This window comes from Haemaphysalis longicornis, unplaced genomic scaffold, assembly GCF_048455015.1.
Source record: "Haemaphysalis longicornis isolate Haplotype H1 unplaced genomic scaffold, Haemaphysalis longicornis Haplotype H1 scaffold_5, whole genome shotgun sequence".
NCBI lineage: Eukaryota > Metazoa > Arthropoda > Arachnida > Ixodida > Ixodidae > Haemaphysalis > Haemaphysalis longicornis.
Window position 1 is genome coordinate 56459576 of NW_027526385.1, and position 27005 is coordinate 56486580.

The 27005-nt window shown below is 46.3% G+C and overlaps 1 protein-coding gene across 1 annotated transcript; it reads left to right on the top strand.

The window, feature by feature from the left end:
- Positions 1–3806: 3806 nt before the first annotated feature.
- Positions 3807–24646, top strand: LOC144138946 (uncharacterized). The gene is made up of 6 exons (XM_077671457.1): positions 3807–3961; positions 6323–6510; positions 7117–7379; positions 11788–12203; positions 17452–17545; positions 21160–24646. The coding sequence occupies exons 1-6, from the start codon at positions 3807–3809 to the stop codon at positions 21223–21225; spliced, it is 1182 nt and encodes a 393-aa protein (XP_077527583.1). The 3' UTR covers positions 21226–24646.
- The last annotated feature ends 2359 nt before the right edge of the window (positions 24647–27005 follow it).

The window sequence follows — 27005 nt, forward strand, 5'->3', positions numbered from 1 at the left end:
GGTACGCGCGACATGCCTGTGAGTTCTGACGGTACGTGAAGCAGATAGCAAGATTGACAGGCAGCGCAACGAAACTGCATGGAAAATGCAGCCATCAATGTAATAAGTGCTTCATCTCGCGCCGCGTAAGAACAAAATATTAGAACAAGCTCTCGCAATAGCAAAAAGGGGCAGTGTCGATACTTCCCCTTTTCGCATTAGAAGGGTAGTTCTGCACGAGATATATGTCACCAAGCCTTTGAGAAATTAAAGGAGCCATGAAGAGAAAATGCAAGTTGGTTTTATTCGAAAGATTTCGTGTTTTATAGTGCCCCCAGTTCTTGTCCGGATACAAACGGTGCTTTATTCACTGAGAAATTAAACAATTTAGGTTAAAATTTTGATTTTCCCGCTCAATCATGCGTTTTCGTGGTCCCAAGTGACATCACTGAAACCGACCGCTCTGCAGCCTAGAATACCTTCATTCACGCATCCGCCGTACAGGGTAGAGACACGTATACGCTGGCGCCGCCATTTTTGGTTGCTCGCTCGCCGCCGAAGCAAGTCATTGTGTCAAAACCACGCTGAAATTATCGCCGCAACGTGGTTTACTGAAGAAGTTTGAATCATATTGTCTGTTTCGCGTTGCTAGGTCTCGTGGGAAACGAAAAGAATAACGCGCTGAGCCCGTTGGCCCAATTGCGGCGGCACGGGACCGTTCGAAGGTTGTCTCCACCCTGTACAGCGGTGTTGTTTTGTTCCCGCGTTTCTTTACGTTCTGTAACCTAGATGGCGCCACCATACCGTGGCAAGCGTTTGGTTTGTGTTTGCCCGCATTTAAACCTGGCTTGTTTTTGTTCTGGGAGAAAATATTCGTTCCCTGAAACAGTGCTCGCTTGACAAATGGGGTCACGTAAGACACCGTTGCTTGCGTCAATCGGCCAGTGTCGTCTGAGACAACCCCAAGCCCCGTAGTGCTCTGCAGCGAAACCAAGAATGCTGTGCGCAGTACGAACAGCAGAACGCATCAGTACTTCTATGTTTACATGTGCTTTCGTAACTTCCACTGTTTGTCCCATCATTCTTATTGCTTTGTAAAGAATGTGCCCTAAATTTAAGCGCAAATCGCTCGTTCGTCTAGTTTGTAAGTTCTACCTAATTTGCGTCTGCTTCTGCCAGCCTCCGCCAATCGCAGAGCTTAGCTCATGTGACGACATAGGTTCTGTTGCGGGAAATGAGCTGGTGGGTCGCATGACCATTCCCGTTTTTCCTAATTATGTAGCTTATTTGAGCGAAGTTTACGTTACAAGTGGTGTCAGTATGATTCTAACGAGGCAATCTTTTGAATGAACCAAACTTGTGTTTTCTCTTCATGGCTCCTTTAAAGGAATGGAATTGAACTGGCCGTCCATTCCAGGAGTGGGAATAGGTTAAGTGTTGTCATTTCGAGACATTGAAGGGAATGAAATTGCGACAAGTTCTAATTCCTCGGAATGGAACTGGAATGAAATTGGGATGCCATTCCGATACACTGGTGCACACCAGCTACGCAGAACCCTGATTCTATGGAGGCTGCGGTGTATGTCAGTCTGCTTGCTGTTGTAATTCGCGCCGTAAGAAGAAACGGAATTAAAAAAAAAAAAGACTCGAACGCGGAACAGAAACCAGTCAAAGTAATTCGTGCAACAACACAAAGAAACAAACGCGAGTAAAAATACGCTAATACGACGTTTCAGCAAACAAGAAGTATCGATGTTAAACAATTGCTTCAAAAGAAAAATTACCTTTAGCACTCTGCCCGCTCTGCCTTTAGCATCATGCTGAATGTCACCGCCAGAACCGCGTTATCATTTAGCGACTTTTTCTCGCCGACGTTTGGCAACACTGGGACCCCAGTGTGCAGCTATAAACGTTGGTGTGCAGTTCGAAAACGTCCCAGATTTGAACGTGGCTCTGTTCGAAGCGCACTTGTTAAACTGTAGGTACTGCTTCAAAGCAGGCAAGGCGTGCAGCACAATCCTGATTTAACCCTTTTTGTTATATCTACGCATTGCTCAAAGCACTTCGTTCATCTCATTTTGCAGAGGCCGTCCAACCGACGCCTTCCCACCATAGCGAAAGACCCGTCACCATGCCGCAGTCTTCCGTAAGTTCATGCTTTGCTTCTGTGCGTTCTTATGTTGCATACGGCCTGCATACTGCGTATCTGAAAGCCTGGAACTGTGTGCTGGAGGCGGTATTTTCCCTAGCAGATTCCCAGAAATTGGACTAGTGTAAGTCCGGAGGGTCTGAACAATCCTTTAAATTTAACTTTCCCATGCTCGGGGTATTGTAGAATTTTTTATGGTATTCTGAACAAACAAAGGTTTGCAGAGAGATCAGTTTGCAGAGAGAGAACAACCTGCCCAGTGGAAACAACCTGCCCAGAGACTGACGAATTTCACTTATTGTTGCGAACACATGAGAACGCAAAGTGCTGTGGATGTTTTTAGTATTTACCTACCACAAGTAATCGCAGTATACCGACTGTTTCCTTGTTTTTTTAGAAATTAGAAGTAGCTGCTGCCATAGTGCACTTTGATTTCAAACGAAACTGCATGTATATTTCCGTGCACATGCATGCGAAGGGTGTTATTAGGTCACATGTACCGCATTATTGTTAGATGTGTGCAAGTATCAAATGTGGGATTTCCGACCAAATAGAAATGGTGAGAACTGTTTGCAAATCAAATCAAATGTTTTGGGATGAAAGAATCATTGCTCTCGTGTTTATAGTGCTTAAAGGCCAACTACTGCGCTCAAAATTTCAACATCTTTAAAACCTTATTTCCATATAGTCTGCCTCACAAGATTCGCAGTATACAAAATATGACAGCTGAAATGCGATTATCCATGCTGCAAACAACGACCATCAAAAATCAAGATTTCTAAACCAAAATTGAGAGGAGCGGGGCCATTATGGCCAGGCCGAAGGGACGGCCCAGCCAGCGAGCAAGCGGCCGCACGTGGCTGGCCGGTCGAAGCAAACCTGCGTATGACGTTTTGCCCTCGCCGCAGCCATCTGATGTTGAATTCCAATGGCAGATCCGGAGCACTTTCGGAGCAACTTTTCTGCTCTGTGTGGAGCAGACGCGTTCCAATGGCAGATCGGGAGCAACCAAATCCTGTTCCAATGGTAGATCGGGAGCGCCGTCGCAGCCGAGATCACTCCGCGGAGCAAGAAAACTTGCTCCGCTGAAATCGGCGGAGTCGGCCGGAACTCACTAGGGCGCTTACTTTTGCCGCGTGACGTCGCCAACGTCGCCGCCGTCTGCGCTTCCGGCCAGTGCTCGCCTCCTCGCCTCCTCTGCCTCCTCCAGCCGCGCAGCGAGAGGCACCGCACGCCGCCAACGCCAACGCCGCGGCCAGCCGCGGCGATCGGTCGGATCGCCGGACGTCCGCGGCCGGTCAGAGTAGGCTTAGCATCGCGGCAGATATCTGATCGCCGCTTTTAAAATAAGCCCTGACAACAATCCCTAGCACAGTTTTTCATCACACTAACATCTACTTTCTCGCATGTGGAACTCCTTTTTAGCGGTGTGATTGATTCGGAAGAGCAGCGACAAGCGGTTGCCACCGTGGTCAGCGCCGGTTCGAGCAGCTGAGTGTTCCGAGCTGGCAGGCGCGGCCGGCGTGTGCGCGGACTGTTTCCGAAGGAAGAAAACGCTTCACGATTGCCTGCTTTATCCATTTCTTGCGAACGACGCGCGGAATCTACAAATTCAGCTCAGCGATCGTCGTAGTTGATCGGGCGAGTCGAGGAACGAGCCGCAGGTTTCGCTTCAGCCATGATCACCCGCAATCTGCGCGACGCAAAGGATGCTGGGGATTTCCTGTTCCGGTCACGGTTCGGCACTTTGCTCCGGCAGGAGCGGCTGCGTTCCAAAGGCAGCTTCGGAGTGCCCGCTCTTCGCAGAGTCGGCGCGCTCCGCGGTGGAGCACGGTGACCGCTCCGGATCTGCCATTGGAATTCAACATGAGAACTGCGCCCACCGGAGCTCGACCGGTTCTCCTGGCTGTCCATGGGGAAAAGGGCAGGGCTGGCCGCCATGTCACTTCTGCTTCATGGCGGTGTTCAAGCTATCATCTGCCAGCAGGTGCACCTTCGCGTGCAGTGGAGCTTTTTAAATGTTTATAATTAACGAGGCATTTCACGAGGAGTTAGTTTGGTGGTACGCACTGTACGTTCGAAGTAAATTTGGCCAAGGTGAAATTTGAGTGCAGTTGGCCCTTAAAGGAGCCATGAAGAGAAAATGCAAGTTTGTTTTATTCGAAAGATTTCATGTTTTATAGTGCCCCCAGCGCTTGTCCGGATACAAACGATGCTTTATTCCCTGAGAAATTGGTCAATTTAAGTTCAAATTTCGATTTTCCCGCCAAATCGTTTGTTTTCGTGGTCTCACAGGACTCGTGACATCACAGTGGTCTCATGACATCACAGGAACCGACCGCTCTGCAGCCTAGAGTACCTTATTCAAGCATCCGCCGTACAGGGTAGAGACGCGTATACACAGGCGCCGCCAATTTGGGTCGCTCGCTCGCTGCCGAAGCAAGTCGTTGTGTGAAAACCGCATCAAAATTGTCACCACAGCGCGGTTTACTGGCAAAGTTTGAATCATCTTATCTGTATCGCGTTGCTAGGTATCGTTGTAAACGAAAAGAACAACACGTTGAGCACGTTGACCCGATTGCAGCAGCACGGGGCCGTTCAAAGGGTGTCTCCACCCTTCAAGGTGGTGCTGTCCTCGAGGAACCCCATTCTGAACCTAGATGGCACCACCATACCGTGGCAAGCCGTTTTCTGCAATGGTTTTCTGCCTTTGGTTTGTTTTTGACCGTAATTAAAGCTGGCTTGCTTTTGTTCTGGGAGAAAATAATCGTTTCCTGAAACAGTGCTCGCTCGACAAATATGTTCACATAAGACACCGCTGCTTGCGTCAATCGCCAGTGTCATCTGAGACAACCCCAAAGCCCCGCAGTACTGTGCAGCTAAACCAAGCATAGTGCGCGCAGTACAAACAGCAGTACGCATCGGTACTTCTATGTTTACGTGTGCTGTCGTAACTTCCACTGTTTGTCCCACCATTCTTAGAGCTTTAAAAAGACTGTGCCCTAAATCTAAGTGCAAATCGCTCGTTCGGCTAGCTTATAAGCTCTACCTAATTTGCGTCTGCTTGTGCCGCCCTCCGCCATTCGCAGAGCTGGCTCGTATGACATCATGGGTTATGTTGCGGGAAATGAGCTGGTGGGGCGCATGGCCATTTCCTTTTTTCCTAATTATGTAGCTTATTTGAGCGAAGTCTACGTTAAAAGTGGTGTCAGTAAGATTCTAACGAGGCAATCTTTTGAATGAGCCGAACTTGTGTTTTCTCTTCATGGCTCCTTTAAAGAACACGGCTACATAAAAAGATAACTTTCAGCACTCATGATTTGACATGGCTGAGTACAAATTGGAGATTCAGACAAGATGGCAGAGCAGTGGAAGAAAAATGCATTGCCACGAGGAAATAAGTGTTTCTCAACATGCTGAGCACACGAACAGTATATATTTGGCCAGTCCCTCCAGTCATTACAGTGGTGCCAGGCATGCTAGTGGCTAGTAAGACCTTGCTGCAAGCCAACGAGTAGTAACTTTCGATTCTTCACTTGGGACACTGTATTGACAGGCAACTTCTTTTGGGGTAAAAATTTTACCGAACTAGCGTAACACTTCAGTTAACATGCACCATAGTTTAGGATGCACTTGTTTTGTGCAATGCTGTCGCGTATTATGCTCTTGGCAGAGCTTTGGCATCGTGCGAAAGAGCCAATTAAGCCCTGCGATTAATTAAGCTAATTAAGCCAATTAAGCTTGAAAGTTTGCATCTCATGTGGCAGAGCCAACATTGATTGTTTGTACAGCGAAGTTGCGCTGCCAGTTGAATCCAATAGCAGACACTGTTCGTGAAATATTTGAACTTTGGAATATGTGCACACCTGTAGTACTTGCCACTAGCGATGTGGCACTGTTGCTTTCTATCCGCATCCTGAGCTAACTTTAATCCTGCTGGTGCGAGAGGGTAGACGTCCCTCCCTGCTTCCCTCTCTTCCAAATGTTGCCATGCACGACTGTTGTGCCTGCAGCAACCATCCTAAAAACCCTCCGGTTAGTGGTGCCCTTGTGATGGGACAGCACTTATTGCGCACACTTTTCCTCCGTTCTTTCCTTTCCCACTCACTGTGGTGAGCCAATAGTAGTTAGGGTGTCAGCTCGTTGCCTACAGGTGGAAGGAGCCATGTAGCTGACAACCTGCCCTTTACGCAGTGCTCACGAATACAGCGCGGCCTTCAGCCACCGGCCCAAGATACCATGCACCCCGTGCAGTCCAACCAAGCAGGGTGCCAGGTTCAACGCTTGGCTGGAAGATGCCGGCTCCAGCCCTGCTTTCACGCGGGTGCAGCGGAGGAGGGCATCTGAAGCTGCTGCCCTGCTGCCTTGGCCGGGGAAACGAGGTTGGCGTCGCGCTTTTCCGACAGCACCTTCTGTGCAAAGCCTTGTTCATACATCTTTTCACGCGATCTAACCACTGGACAGCATCATTTCGTGAAGTATCATTTGTGGACGACTCAAATCGGCATTTACTCCTGGTGAAACTGAATCTTCTGTGCGTCCACTTTCCACTCTTAGCAGTGCGATCGTTTTTGTTGTCTCCTTCTTGTTTACGCTGCCACCTGTGTCCAGTCCCGCAACGCGTGCACGGTAGCGCTCACAGTGATACACCCGCCACGGTGGCTCAGTGGCTAAGGCGTTGTGCTGCTGTGCACGAGGACACAGGCTTGATTCCCGGCTGCGGTGGCTGCTTTTCTGTTGGAGGCGAAAAGCAAAAATGCCCGTGTGTCCGAGATTTCGGCGCACGTTAAAGATCCCGAGGTGGTCAAAAAAATCCGGAGCCCTCCACTGCGGCGCGCCTCATCGCCTGCGTAGTGTCGGCGCATTTAAAGCCCCTTTGAAGACTCCACGCACTCCCAATTGGCATTCCTCCGCTCCAGTGCACCTCGCATCCCATCCTCTTCCTCCCTTTCTTTCTCACATGGCAACCATGTGTTGTTTGTCGGCAGGTGCCATGGCCCAGGGTCCTCTTGGCAGGTGCTCAAGTATGCCAGCCGCAAGAGACTGTGGTCCAGGGGCGGCCAAAGCCTTGTCTCTGACGTGCGTCCTCGACGAGGCCTTCATCGCTTCCCCCAGCCCAACCCAGGCCTTGAGCAGGAACACCCTGTTGCCAAGGGAGGTGGCCGACTTCAGACGTGACGAGAATAGTCCACCTGGGGCAAAGACTCGACCCAGGAAGTCAGCCTTCAAGTCGCGGCCGTCGGAGGCTGGGGTGAGTGGCTGCAGGTGGAGCACTTGCACGAGAAGGGGGGGAACTTTGCAATTGTGGGAACTGTTCTCGGGCAACCCAAAGTTGCGCTTGGGGTAGAGAGAGGGAGGGAGATAGGGAGAGAGAGAAAACAAAACGTTTATTGCGAGCATTTGGGATGTTCCTGTAGGAGTGGTTCACTCTTCACAGGAATCCAAGAGCCATCTGAGCAGTTAATCGCCTATTTTGGACATTTTTCGTTCCGCCTGTGTTCTCACTGCTGTTCCAGTCACCTGCTTGGCTCGGTGCTCTTCTCCGGAACAAATCTCGTTGGTAAAAAGAAAAGTGAAGCCAAGTGGAAACGACAAAGAGCTGAAATTTTGCGCCAATTTTAAAGGAACCGTAAAGACAACATGCAGCTCTGTTTTATTAGAAAGATTGCGGAGTTTGTACTTCGGGGCAGTTTTGTTTGGGGGCACGTTGCGGCCATCGCAGAGGGATACTGCGTTGTAAAGGGTGCATTTTGAATTGCCTGCTTACTGTGGCTTAACATGACTTGGCAAACTTGCAGGAGCAGCCAAGAGAACGCATCAAAAACGGGAAGGTTGGAGTTGGTTACCACACCTAGTGCAACCTAGCAGGCTGTCTTTTGCTTGAATAACCATTGGCAACATGTGGCATAGCTCTGAGCTTTGGTTTTGCTTTGGCTGACAAAAGGGGCAGGAATTAAATTTGTGAATTGTTATAAATTGTTATAAAGGCGACATGAAGCACTTGAAAAATTACAGGCCGATCAGCTTACTGTCAGTCGTCTACAAGGTACTTACCAAGGTAATCGCTAACTGAATTTCTGCAACCTTAGATTTCAGTCAACCTACAGAACAAGCAGGGTTATTCAACAATGGGCCATATTCACACGATCAATCAGGTGACAGAGAAGTGCGCTGAGTATACTGAACCCCTATATATAGCCTTCATAGATTATGAGAAAGCATTTGACTCGGTCGAAACCCTAGCAGTCATTCAGGCATTACGGAACCAGGGGGTAGATGAGCATTATGTAAGAATACTAGAGGATATCTACAATGGGTCCACAGCTACCATCATCCTCCGTAACGAGAGCAGTAAAATACCTATAAAGAAGGGCGTCAGACAAGGAGACACAATCTCTCCAATGTTATTCACAGCATGTTTACAAGAAGTATTCACAATGTTGTATTGGGAACAAGTAGGAGTAAGGGTTAAAGGGACCCTGCAACACTCTTTGAGCAGTGCAAGTAAACCTGCGCGACGTTTAGATTACACTGCCAGGAATACCTGAGCCAATTATTACACGTGCACGTGAAGCGGTGAGCGCGCAAATCGATGTGAAAGACGCGGAAAAACCAACCGCTCTCTCTTCAGTTGTCCTCATTATGCATGGCCTAAGGGACGTCACATAGGCCATGGCTGCCCGATCGGTTGTCACTGGTCAACTTCGCGGCTAGATTCTCCCATTTCCGTCGTCGTCATCGCCTCTTCTATGCCTGAACCTGTAGGCACAGTTTTGCTGTTTCTTTTGTGTTTTGAGTGCGCGCGGAGTTTGAGTGATGAGCTCAATACTTCCCTTTCAACGAGACCACTCGACTACAAACGTTTATTGCTTCAAAAACGCCCTACCAGCCCGAGCGCGCACTTGCGAGCAGGCACCCATGCCTGCTTTTTTGTGGCACCAGACCGGAAATAGGCCCCTCCGCGTTGCGGAGAAAAGGAGAAAACTACCCGGCATGTGATATATCGAAGGCCGCCGAAGAGAACGCCGCGAGCCGCCCCCCTCTACGGGAGAGAGCGCGCAGCTTTCGTCGCGTTGTCAGCGGTCGAGTTGAGAGGGAACGATTATGCGCGATTTCTCATCGCGCGTAGTTTCGTTAATTGTGAACGGATTTTCATAATTATTGCGGGAGGAGATTTCTGAGACAATAGACTTTATCCCAAACCACATTACTAGTAGTCGATGGCAAGTGTTGCAGGGTCCCTTTAATGGATAAAACCTCAGTAACCTCAGATTTGCTGATGACGTTGCCTTGTTAAGTAACTCGGGGGAGGAGTTGCGAAGCATGCTTAGTGCATTGGACAAACAGAGTAGAACCGTGGGCCTGAAAATTAATATGCAGAAAACTAAAGTAATGATCAATAACCTCGGGACAGCACAGCAGTTTGAGATAGGTGGCGAGGCAGTGGAAGTGGTAAGCGAATATATCTACTTAGGCCAAGTTGTGACCCCAGATCCCAACCATGAGGCAGAGATAATTAGAAGGATAAGATTGGGGTGGGGTGCATATGGCAGACATTCTCAGATAATTAATAGCAGCCTACCATTGTCGCTGAAGAAGAAAGTGTATGACAGCTGCATCTTACCGGTACTCACCTACGGGGCAGAAACCTGGAGGCTCACTAAGAGGGTTCAACTTAAATTGAGAACACCTCAGTGTGCAATGGAGCGGAAAATGATAGGTGTAACATTAAGGGACAAGAAGAGAGCGGAGTGGGTCAGGGAACAAACTGGTGTTAAGGACATATATTAGTAAAAATTAAGAAGAAGAAATGGACGTGGGCAGGGCATGTAATGCGAAGGCAAGATAACCGCTGGTCATTAAGGGTAACAGAGTGGATCCCTAGAGAAGGCAAGCGTTGCAGGGGGCGGCAGAAAGTTAGATGGGCAGATGAGATCAAGAAGTTTGCGGGAATAAATTGGTCACAGTTGGCACAGGACCGAGATAATTGGAGAATAATGGGAGAGGCCTTTGCCCTGCAGTGGGCGTAGATAGGCTGGTGATGATGATGATAAATTGTGGTATTGTAGCTGTCCAGTAGAGCAGCACTACAAGGGGGCTGGATGTCTTTTTAAGTGCAGAGCACTTTAGGGGCCCACCTTGCCGTTGTAGCTCGTTCACCATCACAATGTCTAGCCACTGCTGGAATCAGGCGCTGCAGCGATGTAACGGACCCATGTATAGCCTGTGACAGAGGCTTCGAAAAACAAGCCGTTTATATAACTGTTCGCTTAGGTTATAGTGAACGGTTATAGTCAACCATTCGCTTATATAGTCATAACCGCTGGCACTTGTCACATATCTCCCCGTGGTTTAGTGCACAGAAAACTGCAGGTACATTTGAGGCAAAATCTGTGTATATAACGGGAAGCCCCCCGCGTTCATTTAGGTAGGAATGCCCATTGGGTTGGTTTATACGATAGTAAGCGAAAAAAGTGGCCGCCAGGAACGACGCATTCCAAACTGCACAGTAAGGTGCTGGCACGTGGAGATGAAAGCAAGCACAAAAAGAACAAAACTCCCACTCGAACTGTTCCAGGCAGGGGATGCGCTAGCACTGCAAAGGCGGGAAATTTGAATTGCATTGTACAAACCTCCACTCCGTTCATCAAGAGAGGGGTGAGGCAGGGCGGCGAAGAGTGTGATGGGTGGTAGCAGGGAGCGGATAACGGCGCCACAGCCCATTATGGCGAATCACTGCTCTGCACTTCCGACAGCTTTCACTTTGAGTGGAACAGCCTTAATTTTTCTCTTTCTGTTATAGTGGCAGCATTTTTGAGGCAGCCAAAATACCACAAATACACTATTTCTGCACGCAGTGCTTGTTGTGCAAAGTCCTAATCCTGCAGGGATGAGGACTTTGTTGTGCTTGTTGTGCAAAGTCCTGCAGTGCTTGTTGTGCAATTGACCTAATATGTAAAATGTTAACCTGGGAGAGAGAGGTTTGCTGGAAGGGAGTAAAGAAGGGGCCCGATAGATAACAGGGTACAAGATAGAGGACAAGAGAAAAGAAATAAAATATGGGAAAGGAAAACCAGAACACTCAGTTTGTGTGAGTAGAGCTGCGTAGTGTGATGAAGCAGTCTGAAGATTCTGCTATTCTAAATTTTAAATTGTTTCAGTGCTGCCAGTCTCGTCCAGATAATCAAACAGTGCTGAGTAGGGCTTTGCATTAAGCTGATGGAGCAGGCCATAGACCAGGGGGAGAGAGGGGTTCCAGGAATGCTACATCGGATGTGTAGGGTCAGGGGTGGAAAATTAGATGCGTGGGAGAGTGCACTGTCAACCCGTCTTGCTGTGCCCTGTCACGCATTGGTGGCCTTGGCACACTGGGATCTGAAGTTTTAATGCATAGCTCTTGGGGTAAATGGAGAGGTCTCGTGGCAATTGTATGGTGCTGAGACAGTCAAGAACACTGTTCGTGCTGGACTGCTGTGACCAGGGGGTGACTCGGGTGCCCAGGGGTGCAGCAATCACCAATACATAAACAGCTCCTGCTTTTATTTGAGGTATGAGAACAAAAACAATGCAACCTGCCAGTGTATGGTCTACACGGTTGTGTGAAAAGTGGTCCACATGGTCGTGGGCTTACACACCCTGTCCGCCTTTTTGCTGTGCAGCGAAAGAAGGCGGCAAACCGGGTGACCTTCTTCGTCAAGAAGGGGACGACCCCAATGGCTGGAGACGCCGCAGGGGACGTGACAAACATGGCCATCCCACCTGCCGAAAGCGGCGACGGCCAGTGGGAGAGAGGAGGCGGGGACGGGCCTCAAGATGGAGAGGGCGGCCCGCGACCGCAACGCTCGGCTCTGCTCGACGTAGCGGGCGCTCGTCCGACGGGGAACCCAGCCCTCCATCCCAAGCAGGACCACTGCGTCGACGAAAAGCTGCCACAGGCCAGGAAGTCGCGGGGGAAGAGGTCGCAGGGGCTGAAGGAGGCCACAGACCCCAAGCAGCCCGCTCCTCTCCCCCAACGCTCGGCGCAGTGGTCGCCTGCCCGTGGCGGAAGCCGTGGCTGCTGTCCGCTCTTCCTCGTGTGAGTGCTTCTCTCTCTCTCTGGCTCGCCTTCATTTACAATCGTAACTGTGGCCTGTTTGTGAAGTCGGCGTGATCATGCCTCATGCCTCTCGTGTTTTGCAGAGGAGTGCTGTAGCAAGGACGCAAAGCGGCAAGCAAAACAACTGAGGGCAGTGCGTGTTGCTTTGCGGCCCTTGCTGCAGCACTACTCTGGGCCATTCTCACCCCTGCCCAACACCCCAAAGCGACCACCCAGCCGAAGAATGCATGCATTTATGTGGCGCTACTGTGTCGCTCTAAAACGACCCACATCTAATTTGGGCTGTTGCACCCCTGCATGTGGCACAGTTTGTAGCATGACGGCGCCGGCCAGTACCCATTGGAAAGGTGCTTTGGTGTATTCAACGTACTTCAAGCTGCACATACCAGTTAACACAAGGCCTCAACGCCAAACGCTGAGCTCTGGTACATACCTGGCAGTTGGTGGTGGTGGTAAACTAGCAAAGTGGTTCACATGCACATAGTTGTAAATACAGTTGTAAATGTAATTAGGAAAAAAGGGAATTGCCGCGCGACGCACTAGCTAATTTCCCCGCAACAGAGCTTATGATGTCATATGCCTATAGCTGTGTGATTGGCTGAGGCTGGCAAAAGCAAGCGCAAATTAGGCGAGGCTTATAAGCTTGCCGAACGAGTTATTTGCACTTTTTATAGCACATTCTTTTTATAGCAGTGAGAATTGTGGTTAACAATTAAAGTTATGAACAAACACGTAAACACCGAAGCAGTTGGTGCAGCACTCTGCCAGCTGATACTGCCTAACACAGCCGTCAAACGCTTTGGACTTGTCTGACACAACACTGACCAAGAGAGGAAGTGAGTGAGAGTAAGTGACCATAAGCGGCATGGTCACTTACGTGACCATGTTTGTTGAATCATAGCTTACGCTTTAGGAAATGATTGGTATGAACCATAAAAAAATATGGCAGGTATAAAAGTCTGGCCAGAAGCAAAGTGTGAACACTGGCATTCTAGCGGTACTGCAGTGCCATCTATGAGAGTGGATGATAAACAAGATAACCGAACCATGGCCTCCGTGATTGGCTGCCGGCGGCACACAGTTGCTCCGGCCATCCCATTCGGCGCGGAGCCAGGCGGAGAGGTGTAATTTTGGTAACTCCTGTGCACGCTGCGAGGTGGCGGCCTTAGCCTAAGGCTGAAGAGACGCTCGTCTGGCCGACGCTGCCTGCACTTTGAGTTGTAAATCGGCCTTCGTTGTCACGTTTTCATGCCAGAAAAACTATCAATATGCGGTCGATGTGTTTTGGCTCAATCCTACAAGTACAAGGTCGTCTAACGTACATTGTTTAACAGCCACAATTATTGTTGCACGCAGCTTTAGGGGTCGTTTGTTTGAAATAAGAATGTCGTAGCTCAGGGTTCTGTCGCATTTTGGGCGGAGTGAACGCCAGCGTGCTGAATCCTTTTTTCGCTGCTACAGCATTTTCGCGTGATATTACAGCGCGAAAATTGGCTTTTTTGTCTTTCAAGGTGTTTCGAAAGCTCTGGGTGTTGTGCGTGCACGAAAACAGCGTAATACCAATAAGCTCTCGTGTATTGCTCATAGAAAGGCGACTACGATAGTCAAAAGATCTGTGTTGGGCTTCCACGGGTAGAAATGAATCATTTTTTTGCGTTTTGTTTTAATATGCTTAGGGGTCTCAAGTACTACTGCAATCTCACTATCAAATTATTTGCTGTGAGTTAGGATGTCGCGGTTTTCCGTGATGCGTTTCACACCGCTATCCACTCTTCATGTGTTGCTTCTTTTTCTTTTTTTCCCGGAAGAATGTTTCTGTATTTATAGATTTGCTGGGCTAATATTCTGCACACAATTTGTTGGCATGGCTTTCTTAAGGGTAATATTTGTTTCAGTGAGCAGTTTACCTGAAGGTTATCACTAATATCTGTATGCACAACATCAGCCGTAAGTTTGGGATATTGCTAATTAAACGCATCAAGTAGACAACTACCGATCGTAACTCGTGTAAGGATTTTTATTACATTACGTAGACCACGTCCATTTATGGTAGACTGGAAAACTCTGTGTGCATTTGTATCTGCAAACATACACGTCAATAAACGGCAGCACCACGTTTACCCTGCCTATTGCGGGACAAATACTGATAGCCATTTGGCCTTCCCCACCTGTCCTCACTTCTGATGCTGAATTATACCACGTCTCTGTAAATAGTATGGCGGTAAAAGTTAAGCCAAACGTTTCAAGTAGTGTTGCCATGTCATCTACTTTATTTGTCAGAGTTAAATGAGAAAAAAAGGAAACGACGTAGGTGGTGTCTTCATGTTTACTAGCGGTTGGATTTCCGTCTGTTCAGTTCCCATAATCTGATTCTTGCTCGGAACAAACGGAATATGCGTTCCGTGCATTCCAAATAACATCAGTGATGCTACGGCTGCGCCGAACTGCGCGCAAGTGCTCTGGCTGCTACATCCTCCTACATTTCCTCTAAATTTGGCAATTCTGCGCCCAACCTGCGCCCAAGGGTGTACGCTGACTTTCCGAAATGAAACTAATTACTTGGGGTTCCCCATTGAAAGCGACATCGCGGTGCACCTGTTTTCAGGACGCAATCCGAGCCAAGGCAAACTGGCCCTTGTTGCGATAACGGCAATGATGCGTTTTGCTGTGTGAACATCAACTGAAGTTTCTGCGCACAACCGGGTGCGAAGCCCGTCGACAGGCCTTGTCGATGGCGTTTTCAAGGCTGAAATATTCGTACATTTTACTTGTATTTTGCTTTTCTTGCATGTGTGCCACTGCAGGTCGGTGGGGATCTCATTTCATGACCGCCTTTAGGCATAGCAGTGTGCAAACAAATGACGGAGCGGTTCTTTTTCCCTGACTTGAACGGTTGTTATACACGGGCACCTTAACGGCCGTTACAAGAACAGCAGTTGGCCTTAAAGGCAGTTAGGCGGAGTTACATGGCAGCGCGAGTGCCGTTGGAAATCCAAAGGCGATCACCTAGCCAATGGAGGTCACTGGTCTCTGTTCCGTCGGCAGATGGGCAAGATGGCTGCACCCAGCAACGTGTCCCCACTGCAGGCGAGCGCGCTGCCACAAAAACGATTCGTCACGACGCATTTGCAAATGCGTCGCTGACGCATTTGCAAATTAACTTGTGGTAGGACAGCGGCGCTGCGGTTAGTTAAAGCGATGGATTGTGAATTAGGACGCTTCACCACATTGGAACTAAAACAAGTGCAGCCATTTGCAACGCCATGAATCGGATTGGATCGGTTAAATGTTATGCAGTACTGTTACAAAAAATGGCTGCGACGAGTGAAAGAAATACACTGTGTAACATGCACAGAAAATAATTAAAGAAGAAAATTTTTTAGTTCGCGAGGTAGCATCTCAAGAGTAACGTGATGAATCATCCAAGCGGAACTAAACATGGGAAGTGCCGTGTGAGCACAGGCACCACCGTTCAGTTCCTACGGCCGTCAAGGCATTCAACTGCCGTTCGCGTTATTGGCCGTTGCAAGTGCCCGCATAGCAGGGGTACAAAAGCGATGGCTGATTTACCGTTGATTATTGCTGCAATGGCGGTGCACCAGCGTCACAGGCAATTTTTAATTCGGATTTTAATGGGCCACCTTGTCATTAACGGAAGCGTTTTGGTTGCTTGCGGCAAATGTGTCGTGAAGGGGCAAGATTCAGCCTGGTGCTGCATGTTGGTTGCCAGAAATGGCTGCCCGCTGCCTTTGTAAACAATAACGTTGCTATCAGCGGCTTGTTGTTTTAGACCCTTATGGTGGCAGCGTTGACGCTGCTAAATATTGATGCAAATTATGCAGTCAAAGCCGAGGTGCTACTGATGTTATTGGTCGGTGCTCCCACGATAGCCTTCCAATTGCGCTCATTTTACATAGCATGTTCATAGTCACGAGCAATTTTTAGTTTGTTCATAGTACATCTGCTGTTGTGTAAAAATGAGAGCCTGTTTTTTTTTTTGTTGTTGTTGTTGTTGTGCAGGCCGCTGCACAAAGTTCAATGCAGACATTCTTCAGGAGACTTGACGAAAATGGGGATGAAATATCCATGTTCTGGGTTCTTTTAATTATTTATTATCGTCGAAGAGTGTGCTTTTAGTGATTATCTATCGTGAACGCAGGATGCGTCTTAAAATTGCTTCTATCAAAACCTGCTCCGAAAGCTGGTTTTGCTGCTCCAAAACGCATTGTTGCCTGCTCCAAAAGCTGCTCCAAAGCGGCCTAAGCCAGTAGCATCACTGTTAAACATGTATAGATTTTCAGAAATAAACCCGGTGAACATCTTGTGTTTTGGAACCATGCACGAGTACAAAAAAAATACTGCTGTGCAACGAATTCACTTAATTATGCTTCACCCCGGGCATAGTCTGTCGAAATTTCATACGCACCTGTAACTACCCTAATGGCACCTGTAACTACTTCTACCTTTCTCCTGCATTGGTGTGAGGTAAATTTTTTTTATTATTAAACCTCGCGCACTGGCTGCGACAGCATCGTCCTCTACGCCCGCCTGCGTCAGGGAAAGCGACCTTGCGCTACGCCCTGGTCACTAGGCTATCTTTAGTTTTAAGGTTCTGCTCTGGATATGTCATTGTCGAAGGCAAGAAAAAACGTAATTTAGCGGGGGAGTTGAAAGTTTGGCTTATTTCTCAGTAAATAAAGCATCGCTTGCTGTCGGGCGAGCGCTGTGGGCACAGTAAAACTAAAAAAAAAATTTTTTGTGTAAAACAAACTTTTATTTTGTCGGCATGGCCTCTTTAAATCCGCAGTTGTTGCCCTTCTGTGGCTCTGTAAAGCACGAGCAACTGGTTGAGGATGACAACCTTGCGAGACTGTGCTGCCGAGGAACAGTCTTTTGTCATCTACTGGAATGGGAACGACCTGAAACGCAGGAATGGGGCAGTCGCCATCTGTAGCCTCAGACAGGGGAATAGTTTGTTGTCTGCCCTTCTTCTGATTGGTGTGCATTGGGTTCGGGGATGTGCAGGTATTTCCACCCAAATGAGTACACACACATTCTAGGCTGTCTATGGATGTGAGTTCTTGCCATTTTATTTGAGGGGGAAACTTCTCAAATTTTCCCGTTTTACTGAATGAAAGTAGCTGCCACAAAGTGGTCATGTCTCGGGCTGTGGTGGGTAGGAAGCGGAGCGCTTCACTTGGGTGCCCCTTGCCTCTTCTCATTCCAGCGGTGGGCGGAGGCAGCCCAGCTCGGAGGTCGTCAGGGCGCCCGGCACGCAGCACCGCCAGGTGTGCTACCTACAAAGAGGCGAACCTGACTGTGTAAGTTGAAACCTTGCTTTCCTTTTGGGGGAACTGACTGAGTGCCAGGGGACTGAGTGGCAAAAGAGCCTTTCAAGCAGTGCTTTAAAGGAGCCATGAAGAGAAAATACAAGTTGGGTTTATTAGAAAGACTGCTTAGTCCCGATAACAATGACACCAATATCATCGCAATCTTCGAACAAATAACGGAGATATTGAAGAAAACGTGTGAAGCAGTCGCGACCCCCTAGCCAATTTTCCGCAACTTTTCTATGACGTCACGGAACCTTGTTTGTGCGATTGGCAGCCGCCTAACTGACCTGTCGCGATGACACATGACTGGACGTCGGTAATGGGGCCTCTGCTGCCATTTGACCGCATCACTTGAATCCTAACGTGCAGTTAACGCACTGAAAATTATGTTTTATTGTTGGCCCGTATGACGTCATTCTTGCTCATAACACGTCACTGTGGCGCGAAATTTGAATTTTTTTAAATACTTCTTGCTTTTTTTCATTAAAAAAACATCTTTTGGGTCTGTAATGGAGCTGAGTGAGATACTCAATCCTAGTTCTTTCAAATTAAACAAAGTTGTATTTTCTCTTCATGGCTCCTTTAAAGGCTTGCTGGGAAGTGCACTTGTTGCCAATCTGGCTGCTTGTCACGCAATGATACGGTTGGTGGGCAACGTCCTTGTTGCAGTGTGCTTCTGTCATGAGCATAGTACCGCATTCAATCACGTAATCCTCTCACTTTTTTTTCCGGAAAAATCTGTGTGAAGTTGGGGGGTGCGATAATTATGTGGGGAAAAAAAAACTTTGAGGGGTAAAAATCAAGCTGAAATGAGATTTGAATAGTTATTATACGTAACCAAGCCATTTCCAAGCAGGACTTGCCGTCAAAATAAAGTACAGGGTCGACATGGGCACGAAGCGCAAAACTTTGTTCGTTGCGGCCAGCCGCCGCCGCCCACCTTCACCATCGCACGTTTGGTAGTTGAGAATCCGAATGGGAACAGTCCTAGTCCAAGTCAGGGCTGCTAACATAGCTGGCTGTTGCCTTGTTGTCACCTAGGCCTCGTCTCCATGACACACCGAGTGGTCTCCAGTCGCATACAGGCCATTCGATGTGCCCAACTTTTTGGAGCTCTTGATGACATCTGCGGCGATCATTCCCCACAATTCCGATATCCAGCTGCACAGCATCTCCGCCGACGGTCTCCTCAGCTTGTCGGCTGGCGTCAGAGCGTGCTTGCAATCTACTCTGTGTACGGCCTTTGAACGTTATCTTTGAACGGCTTGTTCAAAGAATCATTCAAAGGTGGGAGCATGGAAGTTCAGCCACCTGGAATGACAGCCAGCTCAGTGCGCAGCTCCTTTAGCTTTGCGCCTCTTGTTGGTGGCCTTCAGTTCCCCGGGCGGCCGTCTCCAGTAGCGCACGCTCAACTCGTAGACGCCAAAGGGCCTGCTTGCGGCACAGTCGCCGGGCTCTATGGCGTATTCGATAGCTTTCAGCTTGAAAGTAGCTGTATAACTGGCGAAGCGTACCGCCCCAGGAGGGTAGTTAGTAGCGCAGTAGAATCTCGTTACAGCAATCTCCGCGGTTCGAAATATTTTAGTGAAAAACCATCACTTCCGTGTCAGTAATGTAACACAGCAGGGTTCGCACAGGTCCTTGAAAACCCTTGAATTTAGAAGTGTCAATTTCAAGGCCTGGAAAGTCCTGGAATTTTTAAATGGTCCTTGAAAACCCTTGAGTTTTCTGGAGAGAATCAATGGTTCTGCCTTTTCACAAGAATTTCAAGTATTTGTCATGGATTTTAGATGTTAACAAATGTAAAGAAACATTGTAACAATCAAGTTTCAGTGTACTGCGTGAAATTACAAGTTTGGTGGATTTTCATTATTACAAGGCAACATTGGGAGCAGGCACTTGTCAGTCCAATCCATATCACGATACAATCCAGTGAAAGCCAGCTTCTGTTCTCTATCTTGCATCTTCCATCTAGTCTGTGCTTCATACGCTCCATCTTCGTTTGCTTTTTACGTGCGAATGGTGGACGTGCACATAGTTCATCCTGCCTTGAAGCAACACTTGGTCGACTTAATTCCAGCTGATGCTCTTGCTGACAAAGCAGGAGATGCAGGCAACATTAACAAATTTTTGAAATCAAACGGCCTCAGAAAAACACAAAGAAAAAGAAAAACCTGTAAATACCAGCCATGAAATAAAAAAAAAATAACGCTGGGGGAGCATTTACGAACCCGTTAGCACCTATCTAAATGTGCTTAGGTATTGTGCAATAAAAAAAACTTTTTGCATTTATTTGGAAAGGTTATAAATAATCCCAGATAAAAAATTAGATGGGGACCTTGAAAATGTGTTTGCTGGTCCTTGAAAGTCCTTGAAAACCCCTGAATTTTTGCTTTTGAAGCCTGTACGAACCCTGCACAGCCAAAATGACTTACCTTTACAGCAGGTGCCAGTGTTACGTAAATAACAAGACAAAAAAAGTTGTGTATAGTCCCACTCCACTCAGCGTTTATTTCTGGGAAAAGTGTGTTACCTTCTGGGGAGTGGCAACACTCGCTGCAGGAGGGGCGCCTCCACAGCCTCGACCTTCTTGTGAAGGGGAGCATCTTTGCAACGCCTGAGGAATGAACACTAGAGCAGCCGAGCTAGAAACAGTATTGCTCTTCGTGCGTAAATACGGTGTTTGCATCGTCCTCAATCACTGCATTCTTCTTGCTCGCACACTTTGTTGAGGATGTCACAGTCCAGATAACCCTTCAAGGTCACCTGTGAAGTTTTGCAAAGTAATGTAACCGACTTTTGGAAACAAATTTTTCGGTTTGCAGTCGGTTCTTCCGTAATTTGTTTCATTCTCACGGCAACGGAATTCCCGCAAAAGCGGAACTTCTGGCTTTCCCCGGCAGATTTGTTATCGCGGTTTTCAACTGTGCAGCCATTCTGGCAGGTATTTCAAAAGAATTTGTGAATCTAAAATACATTTATTGGTGTTTGTGCACAGTGTCTTATTACTACAAAGTCTACCACTTTTGGGTGAAGCTGCACCGGATCGAAGTTCGGTCCCAGGAACCATCTTTTTTATGGAGGTGAAAAATAAAAATGTTCCTGCGTCGAGACTTTGACACACGTTGGACATCTCTGGGTGGTATTAATTAATATTCACCACAGCAATCCTTGTAGCCCAGGTATATAGCTTCGGCCTGTGAAACACCCAGAATTTGATGAAATAAAAAAAAAAAGGAAATTTGGACTTTGCAAAGGTGTGTCACTGCATGTGCCTGGTGTTAATTAAGGGAAGTGGTATGCGCAGGCAGATTCGTGTGCCAAAATATTGTGCTTCGTGTGTCCTTCTCTACTGCAAAATGGCCGCCTTTTTCGCCTGGAAAAAAAAAGGAAAGGGTGGCACGGACCACAAGTAATGTTGTGCGAAGCGCTTTCCAGCTCAGATTTAAAGAAACTATAGTGTTGAGTTTGGCATTCAATGCATAGAGGAAATGGCTGCTGGTATCAGTGGAGCATCGCTTCATTTTTGTCGTAGTTGCTGCCATTGTACCATACCAGAGATGGTACGGCTGCAATTTACGTCTTCCTTGTTCTCTTTTCAGGAAACTGCGGCGGCCATAGACGTGTGCGCCTCTTCAGCAGTCGTATACATAATTGCTTGTTCTTAATTTATCGCCTATCAAGTCACGGAGCAGTTTAATAGTCACTGTCATTACGCAATGCACTCCAATTGCATGGTTTTAATTGTAGATTTGTATATATTTATCTTTGGTATTTTTAATGTTGACATGGGTGTTGCTGTTCCCTCGGCATCACCTTTCTCCAGCTCAGCAGTCGTATACATAATTGCTTGTTCTTAATTTATCGCCTATCAAGTCACGGAGCAGTTTAATAGTCACTGTCATTACGCAATGCACTCCAATTGCATGGTTTTAATTGTAGATTTGTATATATTTATCTTTGGTATTTTTAATGTTGACATGGGTGTTGCTGTTCCCTCGGCATCACCTTTCTCCAGCTCAGCAGTCGTATACATAATTGCTTGTTCTTAATTTATCGCCTATCAAGTCACGGAGCAGTTTAATAGTCACTGTCATTACGCAATGCACTCCAATTGCATGGTTTTAATTGTAGATTTGTATATATTTATCTTTGGTATTTTTAATGTTGACATGGGTGTTGCTGTTCCCTCGGCATCACCTTTCTCCAGCTCAGCAGTCGTATACATAATTGCTTGTTCTTAATTTATCGCCTATCAAGTCACGGAGCAGTTTAATAGTCACTGTCATTACGCAATGCACTCCAATTGCATGGTTTTAATTGTAGATTTGTATATATTTATCTTTGGTATTTTTAATGTTGACATGGGTGTTGCTGTTCCCTCGGCATCACCTTTCTCCAGCTCAGCAGTCGTATACATAATTGCTTGTTCTTAATTTATCGCCTATCAAGTCACGGAGCAGTTTAATAGTCACTGTCATTACGCAATGCACTCCAATTGCATGGTTTTAATTGTAGATTTGTATATATTTATCTTTGGTATTTTTAATGTTGACATGGGTGTTGCTGTTCCCTCGGCATCACCTTTCTCCAGCTCAGCAGTCGTATACATAATTGCTTGTTCTTAATTTATCGCCTATCAAGTCACGGAGCAGTTTAATAGTCACTGTCATTACGCAATGCACTCCAATTGCATGGTTTTAATTGTACATTTGTATATATTCATCTTTGGTATTTTTAATGTTGACATGGGTGTTGCTGTTCCCTCGGCATCACCTTTCTCCAGCTCAGCAGTCGTATACATAATTGCTTGTTCTTAATTTATCGCCTATCAAGTCACGGAGCAGTTTAATAGTCACTGTCATTACGCAATGCACTCCAATTGCATGGTTTTAATTGTAGATTTGTATATATTTATCTTTGGTATTTTTAATGTTGACATGGGTGTTGCTGTTCCCTCGGCATCACCTTTCTCCAGCTCAGCAGTCGTATACATAATTGCTTGTTCTTAATTTATCGCCTATCAAGTCACGGAGCAGTTTAATAGTCACTGTCATTACGCAATGCACTCCAATTGCATGGTTTTAATTGTACATTTGTATATATTCATCTTTGGTATTTTTAATGTTGACATGGGTGTTGCTGTTCCCTCGGCATCACCTTTCTCCAGCTCAGCAGTCGTATACATAATTGCTTGTTCTTAATTTATCGCCTATCAAGTCACGGAGCAGTTTAATAGTCACTGTCATTACGCAATGCACTCCAATTGCATGGTTTTAATTGTAGATTTGTATATATTTATCTTTGGTATTTTTAATGTTGACATGGGTGTTGCTGTTCCCTCGGCATCACCTTTCTCCAGCTCAGCAGTCGTATACATAATTGCTTGTTCTTAATTTATCGCCTATCAAGTCACGGAGCAGTTTAATAGTCACTGTCATTACGCAATGCACTCCAATTGCATGGTTTTAATTGTAGATTTGTATATATTTATCTTTGGTATTTTTAATGTTGACATGGGTGTTGCTGTTCCCTCGGCATCACCTTTCTCCAGCTCAGCAGTCGTATACATAATTGCTTGTTCTTAATTTATCGCCTATCAAGTCACGGAGCAGTTTAATAGTCACTGTCATTACGCAATGCACTCCAATTGCATGGTTTTAATTGTAGATTTGTATATATTTATCTTTGGTATTTTTAATGTTGACATGGGTGTTGCTGTTCCCTCGGCATCACCTTTCTCCAGCTCAGCAGTCGTATACATAATTGCTTGTTCTTAATTTATCGCCTATCAAGTCACGGAGCAGTTTAATAGTCACTGTCATTACGCAATGCACTCCAATTGCATGGTTTTAATTGTAGATTTGTATATATTTATCTTTGGTATTTTTAATGTTGACATGGGTGTTGCTGTTCCCTCGGCATCACCTTTCTCCAGCTCAGCAGTCGTATACATAATTGCTTGTTCTTAATTTATCGCCTATCAAGTCACGGAGCAGTTTAATAGTCACTGTCATTACGCAATGCACTCCAATTGCATGGTTTTAATTGTAGATTTGTATATATTTATCTTTGGTATTTTTAATGTTGACATGGGTGTTGCTGTTCCCTCGGCATCACCTTTCTCCAGCTCAGCAGTCGTATACATAATTGCTTGTTCTTAATTTATCGCCTATCAAGTCATGGAGCAGTTTAATAGTCACTGTCATTACGCAATGCACTCCAATTGCATGGTTTTAATTGTACATTTGTATATATTCATCTTTGGTATTTTTAATGTTGACATGGGTGTTGCTGTTCCCTCGGCATCACCTTTCTCCAGCTCAGCAGTCGTATACATAATTGCTTGTTCTTAATTTATCGCCTATCAAGTCACGGAGCAGTTTAATAGTCACTGTCATTACGCAATGCACTCCAATTGCATGGTTTTAATTGTAGATTTGTATATATTTATCTTTGGTATTTTTAATGTTGACATGGGTGTTGCTGTTCCCTCGGCATCACCTTTCTCCAGCTCAGCAGTCGTATACATAATTGCTTGTTCTTAATTTATCGCCTATCAAGTCATGGAGCAGTTTAATAGTCACTGTCATTACGCAATGCACTCCAATTGCATGGTTTTAATTGTACATTTGTATATATTCATCTTTGGTATTTTTAATGTTGACATGGGTGTTGCTGTTCCCTCGGCATCACCTTTCTCCAGCTCAGCAGTCGTATACATAATTGCTTGTTCTTAATTTATCGCCTATCAAGTCACGGAGCAGTTTAATAGTCACTGTCATTACGCAATGCACTCCAATTGCATGGTTTTAATTGTACATTTGTATATATTTATCTTTGGTATTTTTAATGTTGACATGGGTGTTGCTGTTCCCTCGGCATCACCTTTCTCCAGCTCTTTCCCTCTTGTCCCTCTTGTAGCCACCCCCCTTTTTATCCCACTTGACTCGTGAGGCTGCCATTCGTGGCAGTCTATTTATTTTTCGACAAAAGGGTTGCCTGCACGGATCTACCAACCCTGCCATCTCGAGGAGGGGCACCAAAAAATAAAGCGAACATAATGGCAGCGTGTTGTCTTTGTCTTCTTTGCGAACATGGCCCCATCCTGTTGTGGAGTGTCTTAGAGACGCACTTACATCAGTGATTGAATTTCGCTTCCCCAATTTGAGTCCTGAAGGCGATCGTGCCACAGCTGTTCTGGAAGCATGTACTATAGCTTCAAGAAGCAAAAAAATGGTACTCTGCAGTTGTGGCAACCTGTCGCTGCTAATGCACGACACCGACAACGGTTTGAGAGCCCATAGCTACTACAGTACAACCTCGTTATAACAGACCGTGATAGTCGTCATGATTTCAGTCTGCTATAAAAGAAGTATGAACAATCCAAATACTGTTACTACAGACTTTTACAGAATCATGGATGAAGTCTGCTATAACAAGAGTTTGGACTTTTCAACTGTTCAAAACAAATCACACAATAAAAGTATGCCGGTCGTTTCTAGAGATTCAGTTACAACTTAAACAGGTTGGTATTTTAGGCCAACAAGCCCTCGGGATGACTTGGGTTTTTCAGCAGTTTCATCCTCTTGTGGCACTGTGAAGCACATCACAAAATCACATGCATGATTCTTCTTACATTTGCTGGGCTCCTGTTGTAATGCACCCCCTCAAACTTTTGATTCACTCGTACTAATATTACTCTCTTTCACGTCTTCAACCTACACTTGCATTTCCATTGTCTTCACATGAATATAAATTAAATGCAACTAAAGATTCATTGCTAAGCTTGGAGATTTAGCCATCTATAATGTATGAGGGCATACGTTTTTTGTTTTAATGATAACTTTCATATATAAGCACCTCATCTGCTGCACTATAACACTTAAATTTTAAATCCAATCACTTGACTGCCAGGACATCACACTAGTGCATACTGCAAGTGGATGCAAAAAGTTTCACTTCTACTAATTCGCAATTATTTTTAATTGTTTCAAATTGTTTTCGTTTGATCACAACTGGGAGGTAGAAGCACAAACTCTGAAAACGTACCTAGCAAATGAATGGTTGGTGGCGTGCACTTGAAAAGTCCACTTTAGAGATGCAAACTTGGACTTGTTAACCTTTCAAACCGGTCTGTTATATCCAAATGTATGTTCTAACAGAATCTGCAGTAAAAGAAGTTTAATCAATGGTACAGATAGGAAGACCAACCAAGCATTGCAAATCAGTATGTTGTATTTAAATGTCTGTTGTAAGGGGGTTTTACTGTACCTGCCAGACACTCCAGAGTATTCTGGAGGTGTCCGAGATAAGAGGAGATGCAGCTGTGCTGACAGCTCGCTCTGTAAAGAAAAACCAGCCTCCCCTCTGTCTACCGTAAAGTTATGAAAGAACGCCCACCCAAAGTGGAGAGATATCAAGTGAAAAATACGGGATGGGCGATCTTTTGGGTCAGGTGCGAAAAACTAGAGAAAAGTGGCTGCACCGGCAACCAAAACTGCGGAGATGTAAAGAAAAAATACTAGATGGGTGAACTTCCAGCTCAAGTGCAGAAAGGACAAATAAGTGACCACATCAGCACATGAGTAGATGATTCGAGTTTATTTTGTTCACTCATCGGCGCTAAAGCCATCGATATTAGGGGGTGGGTTATCTTTGGGCTCTTTTAGTAAATAAAAAATTTCAATTTCATCCCTGAAGGGGGCGAGGGAGGTGGGGTGTGTGTTTTGGGGTGGGCATTTGCTCAGAACTTTATGGTACTGATAACGATAGGTAACGCAAAGCTTTCTTGGATCTAAAATCTGTAAATCAAAACCAAACGGAAACTCGACGAAACCACACTGGAATCTCCGGAGTGGACAGTGACCCAGGTGGCCATCGTCATTTTCCCGAGTCTCTGCACCACAGATGCGAAGCTATGTCTGCTATGTGACGCCGGCGCTCGTGGGAAGCACGGAGTGGCTGCAGTTGCCTATTAGTATGTTGCGCCGCATTGCTGACGGTTGTTTTCAGCGCTCCTGTGGCATGGCTTCAAGGCAAGCACCCCTAGTAGCACAAATTGTTGCCGCAACGTTTCTGCCGTGTTGCCAATGTTGTGTAACGTTAGGCAACGTTACACAACGTGGTGACAATGTTGCCGAATGTGGGCCAACATTGGACACATTCAGCAACATTCCCGCAACGTTTACAAACAACGTATAGGCAACGTTGCCCGTATGCACATTTTTCACGTTGCAGCAATGTTGCCAAATGTGGGCCAACGTTGGAGACATTCAACAACATGCACGCAACGTTTACAAACAACGTATAGGCAATGTTGCCCGTATGCACGTTTTTTCACGTTACAGCAATGTTGCCAAATGTGGGCCAACTTTGGAGACATTCAACAACATGCACGCAACGTTTACAAACAACGGATGCGCAACGTTGCCCGTATGCACATTTT

What these genes read in the sequence shown, in the direction of transcription:
- LOC144138946 (XM_077671457.1), top strand. Translation starts at nt 3,807, where the DNA reads ATGATCACCCGCAATCTGCGCGACGCAAAGGATGCTGGGGATTTCCTG. An exon ending in CGCGGCCGTCGGAGGCTGGG is followed by an intron (nt 7,380 to 11,787) that starts GTGAGTGGCTGC and finishes TTTGCTGTGCAG; the next exon opens with CGAAAGAAGGCGGCAAACCG. An exon ending in AAAGAGGCGAACCTGACTGT is followed by an intron (nt 17,546 to 21,159) that starts GTAAGTTGAAAC and finishes TTCTCTTTTCAG; the next exon opens with GAAACTGCGGCGGCCATAGA.